This window comes from Schistocerca nitens, chromosome 9, assembly GCF_023898315.1.
Source record: "Schistocerca nitens isolate TAMUIC-IGC-003100 chromosome 9, iqSchNite1.1, whole genome shotgun sequence".
Taxonomy (NCBI): Eukaryota; Metazoa; Arthropoda; class Insecta; order Orthoptera; family Acrididae; genus Schistocerca; species Schistocerca nitens.
Genome location: NC_064622.1, coordinates 102,067,441 through 102,081,240, shown reverse-complemented (window position 1 = coordinate 102,081,240; position 13,800 = coordinate 102,067,441). Strand labels below are relative to the sequence as shown.

General features: G+C 41.4%; 1 protein-coding gene across 5 annotated transcripts in view; it reads left to right on the top strand.

Moving 5' to 3' along the window:
* Positions 1-13,800, top strand: part of LOC126204398 (TBC1 domain family member 4) — a 914,874-nt gene that overhangs the window by 875,668 nt on the left and 25,406 nt on the right. For all 5 annotated transcript variants that reach the window (XM_049938770.1, XM_049938771.1, XM_049938772.1 and 2 more), the window contains 5 exons: positions 552-721; positions 4,003-4,124; positions 4,203-4,340; positions 6,627-6,788; positions 7,324-7,488. In XM_049938770.1, the coding sequence (XP_049794727.1) occupies positions 552-721; positions 4,003-4,124; positions 4,203-4,340; positions 6,627-6,788; positions 7,324-7,488 (757 nt within the window). The remainder of the gene's footprint in view (positions 1-551; positions 722-4,002; positions 4,125-4,202; positions 4,341-6,626; positions 6,789-7,323; positions 7,489-13,800) is intronic.

The following is a 13,800-nucleotide window of genomic DNA, read 5'->3' as shown; positions in this document are numbered from 1 at the left end:
TAAAAATGTTGAGTAGTCGACAGGCACACAAACCACAATGAAAACTGCTATCTTTCAGAAGAATCCATTAATGAGCTTGAATCTTGGCAGTTTTAGTCCACTGCATATGCTTGCCTTCTACATGCAAGACTTTCCTTCTCCTGTTATCTGTTTTACATTTCCATAGTGTACTCCTGCATCCCTAGCTCTTGCCATAGAAGCCATTAAACTCTCAGTAAGTAACCTCAGGTTTTGAAAGCTCTAGATTAATCATCTTCAGATGTTTTGGAGTTGTCTGTTGTCCAGTCTTTAATCATATTTCATTTAATTTTAAAGTGATACGCTGTTTCTTTTCCAATTGTTTTGTTCAGAATTTATAAAGAAAATGCAGTTTACGAGTGCTGTATATCATAATTCATGCTTCATTATTAAATACAAACTCAGCGAGACTGTAATTAAAACTATATTGGTGCGGTGGTCCTCAAGTAAAGCAGAAATACATATATTACTTTTGTGTTATGCAGTAATCTATTTACAGAATGTTATCAGCTGGTTTTACTATTTATTTACAGGAAAGTATATCAAACACAAGTTCCAGGGCTTCTCCAACCAGTGAACAAGCAGAACCAGTTCCGGACTCTCCTAATGCATCCTCTCAGAGAATGCGTCATGCAGCATCCGGTTCCAATTCTGATCTACATTGTGCTGGTATACACCAGAAGGACAGCCCAATGAAAAACATGTAAGTTAATACTTACCTATAGAGGGTTGGTACATGGCACACAGGAGCTCTTGCTATTTTTCTAGTAGGAGTAAAACACACACACACACACACACACACACACACACACACACACACAAAATCACTGTAGTAGTGACACTAATAATAGTTAAAATTGCACATGTACTGATAATGTAGCAGAACCATGGAGTAAACTAACAGCTTGTTTTGGTTTCCCTGTGTTTATTCCACTCATCCCATTCTCTCATTCACCGCACCACAAAATGCAACACTTTTGGTGTGTGTCTATTCTTGTGAACATGTCCAAAAGAACAGACACCATTTTTCATCCAGCAGTCACTACTGTTGTCCTATTGGGCATGAGTGCCCTTCAGCTCACCTGAAGGCAGATGCAGGTTGTATAGGCTACTTGAGCAAGCCATTTGGCTACTCCTGCCTGCAGGCATTTGGTTGAAGCATATGGCATCATAGACAGTGGCTTGGCTGCCTGACTGCATGCATGTGGCCTGTTTACCTGCACCTGTCCTCATCTGCCTGTGGGTGCCCGATTGTCCATGGGCAGACATTCAAGCTGAAACAGCCTGCAATAGAAAGTGTCATATGAAAGTCAAATGCTGCTGAAAAAGGCACAATAAAGGCCAATTTACATGGGCTGTCACGTCACATCAAGTCACATCACATCACATCGCATTACATCAAAACATTTCCCAATGCATTTCAAATGGCGGCATCCACACTGGCCCTCACATCATGTCACGTCACAGCACTGTCAAGGCTTCTCAGGAACAAATTTTTGGTAGATGGCATTATTGTCTGTTGATCACATGACCCATAAGCTCATTTCTTCCTGATAAACAGCTGTGATTTCATCCTCAGTACTATGTTTTGTTGTGTTTTGTTAGGTCATGGTTTTTGTGGTTGATATCAGTTGTTATTCTATGTCTTTGATTCATTCTTTGTTATTCCTTTATTTATTTGGTATTTTTTCTTATTTGTTATTTTTTCTTATTTTTTAATATTGAAAAGAGTTGAGGAAGCCATGCAAGTTGAATTGAATTGAATTGAATTGAATTGAATTGAATTGATGTGACATGATGGACAGTGTGAATACATTTTTGGTGTGATGTTGCCATGACATGATGGTGCTGTGACAGCCAGTGTAAACTGGCCTTTACATTGCCCATCAATCCAGCATCCCATGGAAGCAGTACAATTTTCAGTTTTCATAATTACAGTTTCAGCATTGATTTTCTACTATATTTTCTTTCCTTAATTTTGTTCCTTTTACCTCTAGATAGCTTGATGTTCAAAACATGTAGAGGACTCAGTAGTTTTATTTTCATCTCAGTCTGTACTGCGTTTATTCTTACATCTGATGATACTGTATTGAATCCATATGTGTCAAATACATACATTTAAGGTTAGTTAGTAATTGCTGTAAACATCTCTACACAATGCTTATTCTGTTATCTATAACTAGAAATAAACAGAATTTTATGCTAGTATAATATTTGTTATCCTCAGCCATTCAGTTTCCAAAAGAATCTCTCTTTCTCTTTGTGTGGGTCACACTTAATTCCTGACTTTAATGCCACCCATCTCTTCATCCACTTACTAATCTAATACTAAAAATCTTCCCTCACATTTTCCATTTTAGAGTCACTTTGTACCTGGAAGTGAATTTGTAAAACACTAAATGATGAATATTAAATAAATGGTAAATTTTGAATGTAGTGACAAAGATTAAAACACTAAATGACAGACTTGTCAGTTATATAACGACACTATAATGATCATGAAAACTGATCATAAAACCTATTCTTTCATTTGATGAACAAACTTGTAGCAATAAGTCGAAGATTTTGTCAACTCTGCTTCAATTTCCATCTTCTTCACTTTCCTTATACTTTTGGTAGAGGAGTGAAAGCCTGGCCAGACAGAACCATAGTTGAGAAAGATCAGTATGTGACTTACTATGTATTAGTAGTGTCCATAAGTAAAGCTAAGGCTGAAAAAAATCAGTTTTGCATAAATATTTAGCTTTGAAAAATATTTGTGGCTTTTGGACTCTGTGCGATCTGACTAAAGCATATCTCAAATAGTGTAAGGAAGTATCCAAATAATTCAACCAAGGAGATGCAAAATCCGTATACAACATCTAAACAGAAAATGAAATTGCATGTACACTATCTTATTGAAAGCATCCGGGCATCTATTAGTAGACATTAATATGAAATTTGTCCATCGTTCGCCTTTTAAGGTGGCTTTAACTGTGCTGGGGACCCTCTCAGTGATATGTCTGAATGTCTGTGGAGTTCATTTTTCCCCAAGAGCCAAATACAGATAAGGTAGTGATATTGGATGCTGGGGCCTGGAGAGAAGTTGACTTTCTGACTCTTTCCAAAGGTGTCCTCTTGGGTTCAGGTTGAACTCTGGGTAAGCCATCCCATTTCAGGAATATTACTGTCCATAAGCCATTGTCTCTCATATGTCTTATGCTAATCAGTCAACCATTGTCTCCAAACTTTTTCACTACTGAGCACAGCACAAAATTTTGAAAAATATTTCCATATCCTTTCACATTTAGTATTTTCGTAAGTGCAATAAGGGACCACAACCTGACTGTTAAAAACGCTCCCAAACCATAACACCACCTCCTGCATACGTCAGTGTCAGTATTGATGGTAGATGGGAATCAGAAAAATCACATTTTTCATCTTGACAATGGCAGGTGTCATGTAGTGTGCGAAACAAGTATTTGACAGATAAAAACATCAGATTAACACCTCGTTAACCATACTCACTCAATTTATTGTATAACGACTTCCTGCAGTTCTCCTAAGTTGAACAAAAGATGCACAGACAGCGATTTCCATTATCTCGGGATGCTTTTGAGTGCTTCCAATACCTTGTGTCTTGGGTATCAACAGCAAAATGGAAAAGAAAATCCAGAATTATTCAAACATATGCAAAAATATACAAATTTAAAAGTCGATTACTTTTAAGAAACAATAGGACAAATTGTACCAAAAATAGTTTTTCTTTCAGTATTTTTGCAAAATCTTAAATGGTAAGATTCAAATTGAGTGGGTTAACAGTGTTAAATATTTTGGGCAATTGCATCCATTCAGTATGTATTTTGGTCTCTAACTGCAGACTTTCACTTAAAATGTTTCTGCATTATCTGACATGAAAGATGATGATCACAGTAACTGAATGAAATAATAAACAGCGATATTGCAGACATTAATCAGTGACAGTAAGTGTTAATCATATTACAGATTTTTGAAAGTGGGAAGTTCACCCATTTCTCCGGGCAAAGACACTACAGGCAGCTCCCGGCAGTCAGGCTCATGGCGCCAGTCGATATTCGACAGTGTCACACCGAAGAAAGTCAGACCTGGTAAGGACCAGTTTTCTTGCCTCCGTGTAGATAATGTACACTGCAGGTGGCTATTTACATTATTTGTTACTTTTGCAGATGGGAGCCCAGTTGTACTCGATGGGCCGCAGAAACTGACAAAACGTGACCGTGCTGAACTGAGGGCACTTTGGCGTAAAGCTATAAATCAGCAGCTGCTGCTCATCCGCATGGAAAGAGAGAACGCTCGTCTCAGGGGTGAGTGTTGATACAAGAGAAACACATTGTGAGTAAGCACTTTGTTATATGTGTTTCAAAAGATTGTACCTGTTATTGTCATCATAAGTTCAGTGTGTGGCTTGACACTTTATTTAGAAGAATAACTTGACTAACAGAATAACTGAACACAAGTTAATGTCAAGATTTATAAAGTAGTCGTGCAGTTTAGGCCTCCCATTAACAGTTGTCTGACATTAATTATAGTCACCAGAAAAGATTGTTTTATCAGTATGTGTAAGTGGTATTGCTGAAAAATGAAGATGCCAAAGCAGCTGAACTCTACTGTTCTCTTAATAATCTTTCACCAACTGGCCTTTTGTGTAAAATATCTCTTTACAAGTTCCATAGTTATCTTTTAACTCTTAAATGGCTCTTATGTGCCGTCTGTGGTGTAGCTACTAATGCAATCATTACTAAACTGTGTGAAAGCAAAATGAACTCGTGTTTGTGTTTTGTCAACATGGATTATTCAGATATGTATGTAGTTTTTGTTATCTGTTCATTTAGACCTGCCCCTCACTTACAGTGTCATGACCAAGGGAACAAAAATAGTCCTTATAAGGCTCATATTAAAATGTTGCTGGAAAGTTTTTATCTGATTATATATTGGAGATTGAGGGCTGTACTGAAATAGACTAGCTGTGAGTTGGTGACAGAGTCGTGCTACTAGGAACCTAGATGGTAGCCGTATCATAGCACAGAATTGGCTTTGGAAGCAGATTATTATATAGTGTACCATTTGTGTAACAAAAACACAAACAAATATATGAAGCAGAGAGGAATTTTTTTTTTTGGTGAGGTTTAGGGGTATAATTAAATTGGCAAAGCTGAGTTTGATGGATGGATTGGAAGTAGCTCCAGTTGTGAGGATATTGTTCTGTCTAAAAGAAAACCCAGATAATAAGAGACACAAAACTTTGTTACACCTAGAATAACTTGCCATAGAATCGCCACAGTACTAGTCTGATAAACATAGACCAAATGTCAACCTATAACTGTGGGTGATGTTGGCCGGACCCGACTCTGTAGGCCGTCAGCTGGCCAGTAGAGTGCAAGGTGAAGGCACTGCGCATGCATCCAAGAATGGAGGCCTCTGCCGGTGCTAGCATTAACAGACTTCTGTAGTGCGCCTTACAATTGTGCACCTGGATTGTGAGTGTGGAATTTCAGTGTGTCACTCCCGATAAGGGAAAAAGTAGTTTCACATAAGAAAGATGAAAGAGCGAATGTAGAGTGGTACAGTGGTATATAATTATGTGGCCAGTTAGACCAGTTCTGATATTAGCAATTTGAGACAACTGACTCTTCATTGTGTACCAAGCTAGTTGAACATAAATCCTTTCAAACTCACATATATTACAATATATTTGTTATAGTGGTGCTTGAGATATATATTTCTCAAGGTTCTGAATCTTATTAAATAATGAAAACGTGTGCACCCAGATTGCGGCAATTAATCTTAACTTTGGACCCATGTGTCTCGGATATGGATAAATATATCTGTACAATTTTCAAGTTTTTTTGAGATTGGAGTCTTAAGAATGTGTTAGAAAAATTTTAGCCATTTGCTGTGTATAGCTGTCGTGTAATCCATGGCTCAGTTTTGATATCAGAAGACCATGTTTTTGGGGTGTTTTTCAGTTTGCTGTGGTTATTTAGTATTTAGATTTTGCCTTGCAGTAGAATTTGTCTGTGTATTTTGCATGTACATGTAAGTTAACTTTGAACCTGTGTGTCTTGTAAACTGATAAAGGTATAAATAAAATTTTCAAGTTTGTTCGAGATCAGGATCGTAGGAATATAGCTTAAAAATTTGCTGTTTATAGCTTCCTTATAATCCATGGCTCGGATTTGGTAAGAAAAAAATGGTAAAAAAAATCATTGTGTGTGTGTGTGTGTGTGTGTGTGTGTGTGTGTGTGTGTGTGTAATATACTTACTTTGACCCTGCACTGTAGGTTAGTGACAGTCCTTATGTTGGGTATACAAATGGCCCTTACCTCAAGGGCTACCCAAAACACATGGCCTTACTATTCTATCACCAATAAAACCTAAGATTTTTATGTGAAGTATTTTCATACCAATGTCCACAAAATTCCTGCCACATTTCACAAAGGTAACATATTTTGTTAAAAAGCTTCAGATTGTTGTTTATTTGGTGGTTTCTATGTTAGTGTATATATATATTGATTGGCTGTCACAGTATGTGGAATTTATTTTTATGAATTGTGTATGCTAATTATATTAATTCTCGAAACTTCTTACAGCTCGTCAGGAAGAGGCAACTGTAAAACGCTTGAAACTGGAGTATGATGAGATTGGTTCTTGTGTTCGTGAGCTTGTAGAAGTGTGGGACTTACTTCTGAGCCGGGAGTCAGCAGTTTCAACCCGTTGTGACAGACAGATGTTACTTCAAGCGATTAAACAGGGTAAAATAACTAGACATGTCTATTAAACTTTATTGTATTGGAAATTTTGTAAACCATGAAATAATATTTAACAGTGGAAAATCCAGGATGGAATAATCACAATATTATGAAAAGGATAGAGTGCTACTCAACATACAGTGGAGATGCTGAGTCGCAGACAGGCACAACGAAAAGGCTACTAAATGCATAAGCTGTTGGCCAGAAGGCCTTCTTTTAAAGTAACCCCCCCACCACCACCACCACACACACACACACACACACACACACACACACACACACACACACACATATTCACGCGCAGTGGTCATGTCTGAGAGCAGTGTGTGTGTGTGTGTGTGTGTGTGTGTGTGTGTGTGTGTGTGTTTTTCAGAAGAAAACCTTCTGGCTGAAGACTTACTTTTTTAGTAGTCTTTACGTTCTGCCTGTCTGTGACTCAGCATCTCCGCAATGTGGTGAGTAGCAATCCATCCTTTTCATAATATGGTTATGAGATAATATTTGTGCAGTGAGCATCAGTAAGATATCTTTGTTTCAGGTGTACCAAGGACTAAGAGAGGGGAAGTGTGGCAATTCCTTGCTGATCAGTATTGCTTGAACCATGCTCCTCCTGACACATCGAAATTCCCAAACTACAATGTACCATATGAAGGCTTGCTCAAGCAGCTTACTGCTCACCAGCATGTAATTCTCATTGACCTAGGTGAGTTATCAGCGAATAGTCTCAGCCTATATAGTTATTAATATGGGACTCTGTACCACAAACTGGTGAATTAACAGAATTTAGTTTTATTTCTACATGAAAGAATCAGTTGTCTAAGTAGCTAGACAGATTTGGTGTGTGATTTCCCTAAATCGCTCCAGGCAAATGCTGGGATGGTTCCTTTCAAAGGGCACGGCCGACTTCCTTCCCTAATCCGATGAGACCGATGACCTCGCTGTCTGGTCTCTTCCCCCAAAAACAACCCCAACCCCAACAACCCCCAGATTTGGTGTACCCCAATATTTGGGATGCTGCTGCTGATTTAACATACCCTTACCTTAAACATCAAAGTTACTTTTATACATGGTTCTATTTCAACTTGCACCAACAGTGCTATGAAATGATGTGTGTGGGGAGGGGGGCACAGTAGCTGCGCTGATGAACTTGCTACTAATGAGGTGGATTATAAGTAGAAACTCTTGGATAAAACCAAAGGAAACAGCAGACAAATCAGGGGTTGTTTTATCTAGGTTTCACCACCAGCCACACTTCATTTCCAAAAACAACTATCACTTGCTCTAATTCATCTAATGTATTTCACTTGTTGGTCCTATTAAATAAATTTATGTACAATGTTTGTTTGAGACTGTCTCCAACTTAAGAAGGACATCAACATTTTGATTTGGTATAGCTAATACACTTAATGAAGATGCTCTCTATGAGAGAGAGAAAGAGAGAGAGAGAGATGTTTTCATTTGAAATTAATTTAAAATAGTTATCTTAAACAGGCAGATTTGCGTAAGATAATTCCTAGGCTGTTATAGCCAAGCAGCAAAACAATTTGCAGTATTCCCTTACACAGATTGTATTACTATCTTGAAGATGTACAGATTTAATGTAGCAATCCAGTTATGTGATATTGTATGTAATATTTACACAGAACACAGAAATTTATGTGTTCAGAGGGCAAAAATGGTAAAATTCCTATTTTTGTATAACAGGGTCAATGCATATGACATGTTATGACACACACACACACACACACACACACACACACACACACACACACATATATATATATATATACACACAAAGATTATGTGACTTACCAAACGAAAGCGCTGGCAGGTCGATAGACACACAAACACATACACAAAATTCAAGCTTTCGCAACAAACTGTTGCCTCATCAGGAAAGAGGTAAGGAGAGGGAAAGACGAAAGGATGTGGGTTTTAAGGGAGAGGGTAAGGAGTCATTCCAATCCCGGGAGCGGAAAGACTTACCTTAGGGGGAAAAAAGGACAGGTATACACTCGCACACATGCACATATCCATCCACACATATACAGACACAAGCACACATATTTAAAGACAAAGGGTTTGGGCAGAGATGTCAGTCGAGGCGGAAGTGAAGAGGCAAAGATGATGTTGAATGACAGGTGAGGTATGAGTGGCGGCAACTTGAAATTAGCGGAGATTGAGGCCTGGTGGGTAACGGGAAGAGAGGATATATTGAAGAGCAAGTTCCCATCTCCGGAGTTCGGATAGGTTGGTGTTGGTGGGAAGTATCCAGATAACCCGGACGGTGTAACACTGTGCCAAGATGTGCTGGCCGTGCACCAAGGCATGTTTAGCCACAGGGTGATCCTCATTACCAACAAACACTGTCTGCCTGTGTCCATTCATGCGAATGGACAGTTTGTTGCTGGTCATTCCCAGATAGAATGCATCACAGTGTAGGCAGGTCAGTTGGTAAATCACGTGGGTGCTTTCACATGTGGCTCTGCCTTTGATCGTGTACACCTTCCGGGTTACAGGACTGGAGTAGGTGGTGGTGGGAGGGTGCATGGGACAGGTTTTACACCGGGGCGGTTACAAGGATAGGAGCCAGAGGGTAGGGAAGGTGGTTTGGGGATTTCATAGGGATGAACTAACAGGTTACGAAGGTTAGGTGGACGGCGGAAAGACACTCTTGGTGGAGTGGGGAGGATTTCATGAAGGATGGATCTCATTTCAGGGCAGGATTTGAGGAAGTCGTATCCCTGCTGGAGAGCCGCATTCAGAGTCTGGTCCAGTCCCGGAAAGTATCCTGTCACAAGTGGGGCACTTTTGTGGTTCTTCTGTGGGGGATTCTGGGTTCGAGGGGATGAGGAAGTGGCTCTGGTTATTTGCTTCTGTACCAGGTCGGGAGGGTAGTTGCGAGATGCGAAAGCTGTTGTCAGGTTGTTGGTGTAATGGTTCAGGGATTCCGGACTGGAGCAGATTCATTTGCCACGAAGACCTAGGCTGTAGGGAAGGGACCGTTTGATGTGGAATGGGTGGCAGCTGTCATAATGCAGGTACTGTTGCTTGTTGGTGGGTTTGATGTGGACGGACGTGTGAAGCTGGCCATTGGACAGGTGGAGGTCAACGTCAAGGAAAGTGGCATGGGATTTGGAGTAGGACCAGGAGAATCTGATGCAACCAAAGGAATTGAGGTTGGAGAGGAAATTCTGAAGTTCTTCTTCACTGTGAGTCCAGATCATGAAGATGTCATCAATAAATCTGTACCAAACTTTGGGTTGGCAGGCCTGGGTAACCAAGAAGGCTTCCTCTAAGCGACCCATGAATAGGTTGGCGTACGAGGGGGCCATCCTGGTACCCATGGCTGTTCCCTTTAATTGTTGGTATGTCTGGCCTTCAAAAGTGAAGAAGTTGTGGGTCAAGATGAAGCTGGCTAAGGTGATGAGGAAAGAGGTTTTAGGTAGGGTGGCAGGTGATCGGCGTGAAAGGAAGTGCTCCATCGCAGCGAGGCCCTGGACGTGCGGAATATTTGTGTATAAGGAAGTGGCATCAATGGTTACAAGGATGGTTTCCGGGGGTAACAGATTGGGTAAGGATTCCAGGCGTTCGAGAAAGTGGTTGATGTCTTTGATGAAGGATGGGAGACTGCATGTAATGGGTTGAAGGTGTTGATCTACGTAGGCAGAGATACATTCTGTGAGGGCTTGGTAACCAGCTACCAATGGCCAGCTTCACACGTCCGTCCACATCAAACCCACCAACAAGCAACAGTACCTGCATTATGACAGCTGCCACCCATTCCACATCAAACGGTCCCTTCCCTACAGCCTAGGTCTTCGTGGCAAACGAATCTGCTCCAGTCCGGAATCCCTGAACCATTACACCAACAACCTGACAACAGCTTTCGCATCTCGCAACTACCCTCCCGACCTGGTACAGAAGCAAATAACCAGAGCCACTTCCTCATCCCCTCGAACCCAGAATCCCCCACAGAAGAACCACAAAAGTGCCCCACTTGTGACAGGATACTTTCCGGGACTGACCAGACTCTGAATGCGACTCTCCAGCAGGGATAAGACTTCCTCAAATCCTGCCCTGAAATGAGAACCATCCTTCATGAAATCCTCCCCACTCCACCAAGAGTGTCTTTCCGCCGTCCACCTAACCTTCGTAACCTGTTAGTTCATCCCTATGAAATCCCCAAACCACCTTCCCTACCCTCTGGCTCCTATCCTTGTAACCGCCCCCGGTGTAAAACCTGTCCCATGCACCCTCCCACCACCACCTACTCCAGTCCTGTAACCCGGAAGGTGTACACGATCAAAGGCAGAGCCTCATGTGAAAGCACCCACGTGATTTACCAACTGACCTGCCTACACTGTGATGCATTCTATCTGGGAATGACCAGCAACAAACTGTCCATTCGCATGAATGGACACAGGCAGACAGTGTTTGTTGGTAATGAGGATCACCCTGTGGCTAAACATGCCTTGGTGCACGGCCAGCACATCTTGGCACAGTGTTACACCGTCCGGGTTATCTGGATACTTCCCACCAACACCAACCTATCCGAACTCCGGAGATGGGAACTTGCTCTTCAATATATCCTCTCTTCCCGTTACCCACCAGGCCTCAATCTCCGCTAATTTCAAGTTGCCGCCACTCATACCTCACCTGTCATTCAACATCATCTTTGCCTCTTCACTTCCGCCTCGACTGACATCTCTGCCCAAACCCTTTGTCTTTAAATATGTGTGCTTGTGTCTGTATATGTGTGGATGGATATGTGCGTGTGTGCGAGTGTATACCTGTCCTTTTTTCCCCCTAAGGTAAGTTTTTCCGCTCCCGGGATTGGAATGACTCCTTACCCTCTCCCTTAAAACCCACATCCTTTCGTCTTTCCCTCTCCTTCCCCTCTTTCCTGATGAGGCAACAGTTTGTTGCGAAAGCTTGAATTTTGTGTGTGTGTTTGTGTTTTTTTGTGTGTCTATCAACCTGCCAGTGCTTTCGTTCGGTAAGTCACATCATCTTTGTTTTTACATATATTTTTCCCACGTGGAATGTTTCCCTCTATTATATTGATATCAGTAATTTGAACCCAACAATTACGTTTGTTATTGTCACTGTTGCATTTCGAAATCTTTTCTGTCGTCTTATTTTCTCTTTCTGTTTTTGCCAGTAGTTTCACTTTGTATTCACCTTCTCCTTTTTACCGTAATCTGCTATACAATTTTATCCTGCCTATATATACTTAATAATACGTAACCCACTTCCAAACCATAACCAAAAAATTTTTTTACCGCTTTCAACACTACCGCCGCTATAAAATCCACCATTTCTAGTTCACAAACAGTTCCTTTCACCTTTAAAACAACCATTTCGGCTAATTCTAATAACTTTCGCTTTATTTCCATTTCCGTTTTTCCCACATCACTGATAATTTTTATCCGCTTCCCACAGGTTTTAACGTCATTATTTCCTCGTCAGACAATTGTTAGCCTCATTTTCATAATCTGCCACCACAAAACCACTCCTTTTAATATATTACACGCAGTTTTTTTCGAAATTTTCCCGAATTTCTCCGTCCTTTAACGTGTTTTGGCGGCAACACAACCACCTAACCTTTGTGCACATTGCTGTCTACCAACCCAAGTCCAACATAGCCCAGCTGTAACCAACACCTTCTCACCTTTTTTCACACCAGATCTCCAGTTACTTTCCAGTCCACCTTTATCTCTTCCCATATATTTTTATTTTCATTTTCATTTCAGCCTCATGTTACACTTTCCACCTTCTAATACCATGTCACCCTCACAACACCCCCACAACGACCCCATTAAGTTTTATTTACATTCCCTCCGCAAACATGCCTTCACCCTAGCCAGATTACGCTCACATATTTTATTTTCTCAGGCTTGTCTGACATTTGGCATTACCCCCAAAGGCCTCACACTTAAAGTTCCCATCTCTGGCTGCAACCCTTCTTTCCATCAGTCCCTATACCAGTTCGAAACTGAACAATCCATTGCCCTCACCCACCTAATCCTTCACCTACACATCAACTCAGCCAATGAACACACCCGTCAACTCCTATCCTTAATAAAAGTCCTTAATCTTTCCTCTCCCACATCCACACCGGCTGTTCAGAGCATCCTCCTACAGGCCAACCGTAAATTAGAACAGCATGCCACCCTCCACCTCAAAAAACTATCCAATCTCCTGGTTTCCCACCTCCGGAAAGGCAACTCACTCACCCTTCACAACCTTTCCAGCAAACCTCAACCTCCTCTCATTGCACACCAACCCAGTCTCTCCCATCTACTCAATCTCCCACTTCCAGCTCCACTCCCTCTAAAACCTCAAAATTCCAATCAACACAACCTGGAACCACAACATCCCAATTCAGTAGTTAACCTTTCCTCCAAACCTCTCTCCCAATCCGAAACCTCTGTCCTATCCAAAGGCCTCACCTTCAGCCCCACTCCCAGATTCAACCAAACAGCCCTTGTCAAAGATTTATTGTCCTACACCCGTACTCTCTGCTGGAAATATCACTTTGCCACGAAGAAAAATGATCCTAATCCTACTCCTAATGATCCAACTCCCCAAAACACCATCCAAATTGAACCCTGCCTGGAACAGTTCCGTCCTCCGTCGCAGCGGGACCCACCTCCTCTTCCTCAAAATCACCCTCTCCAAACCTTCCAGGAATTTCTGACTTCCAGCCTTGCATCTCAATCCTTCTTAAAAAACCTTAATCCTACTCCCAACATCACCACTGCTGAAGCCCAGGCTATCCGTGATCTGAAGGCTGACCGATCCATCGTCATTCTTCCGGCGGACAAGGGTTCCACGACCGTGGTACTTGATCGTCGGGAGTATGTGGCTGAGGGACTGCGTCAGCTTTCAGACAACACCACATACAAATTTCAAATAACTTCCGGGAATTCAGCCAGGTAACACTTTCAGCGACCGCCGATATTTCGGCGGGAGAACACCCCGCCATTTTCAAGGCAAACTGCAACGGACA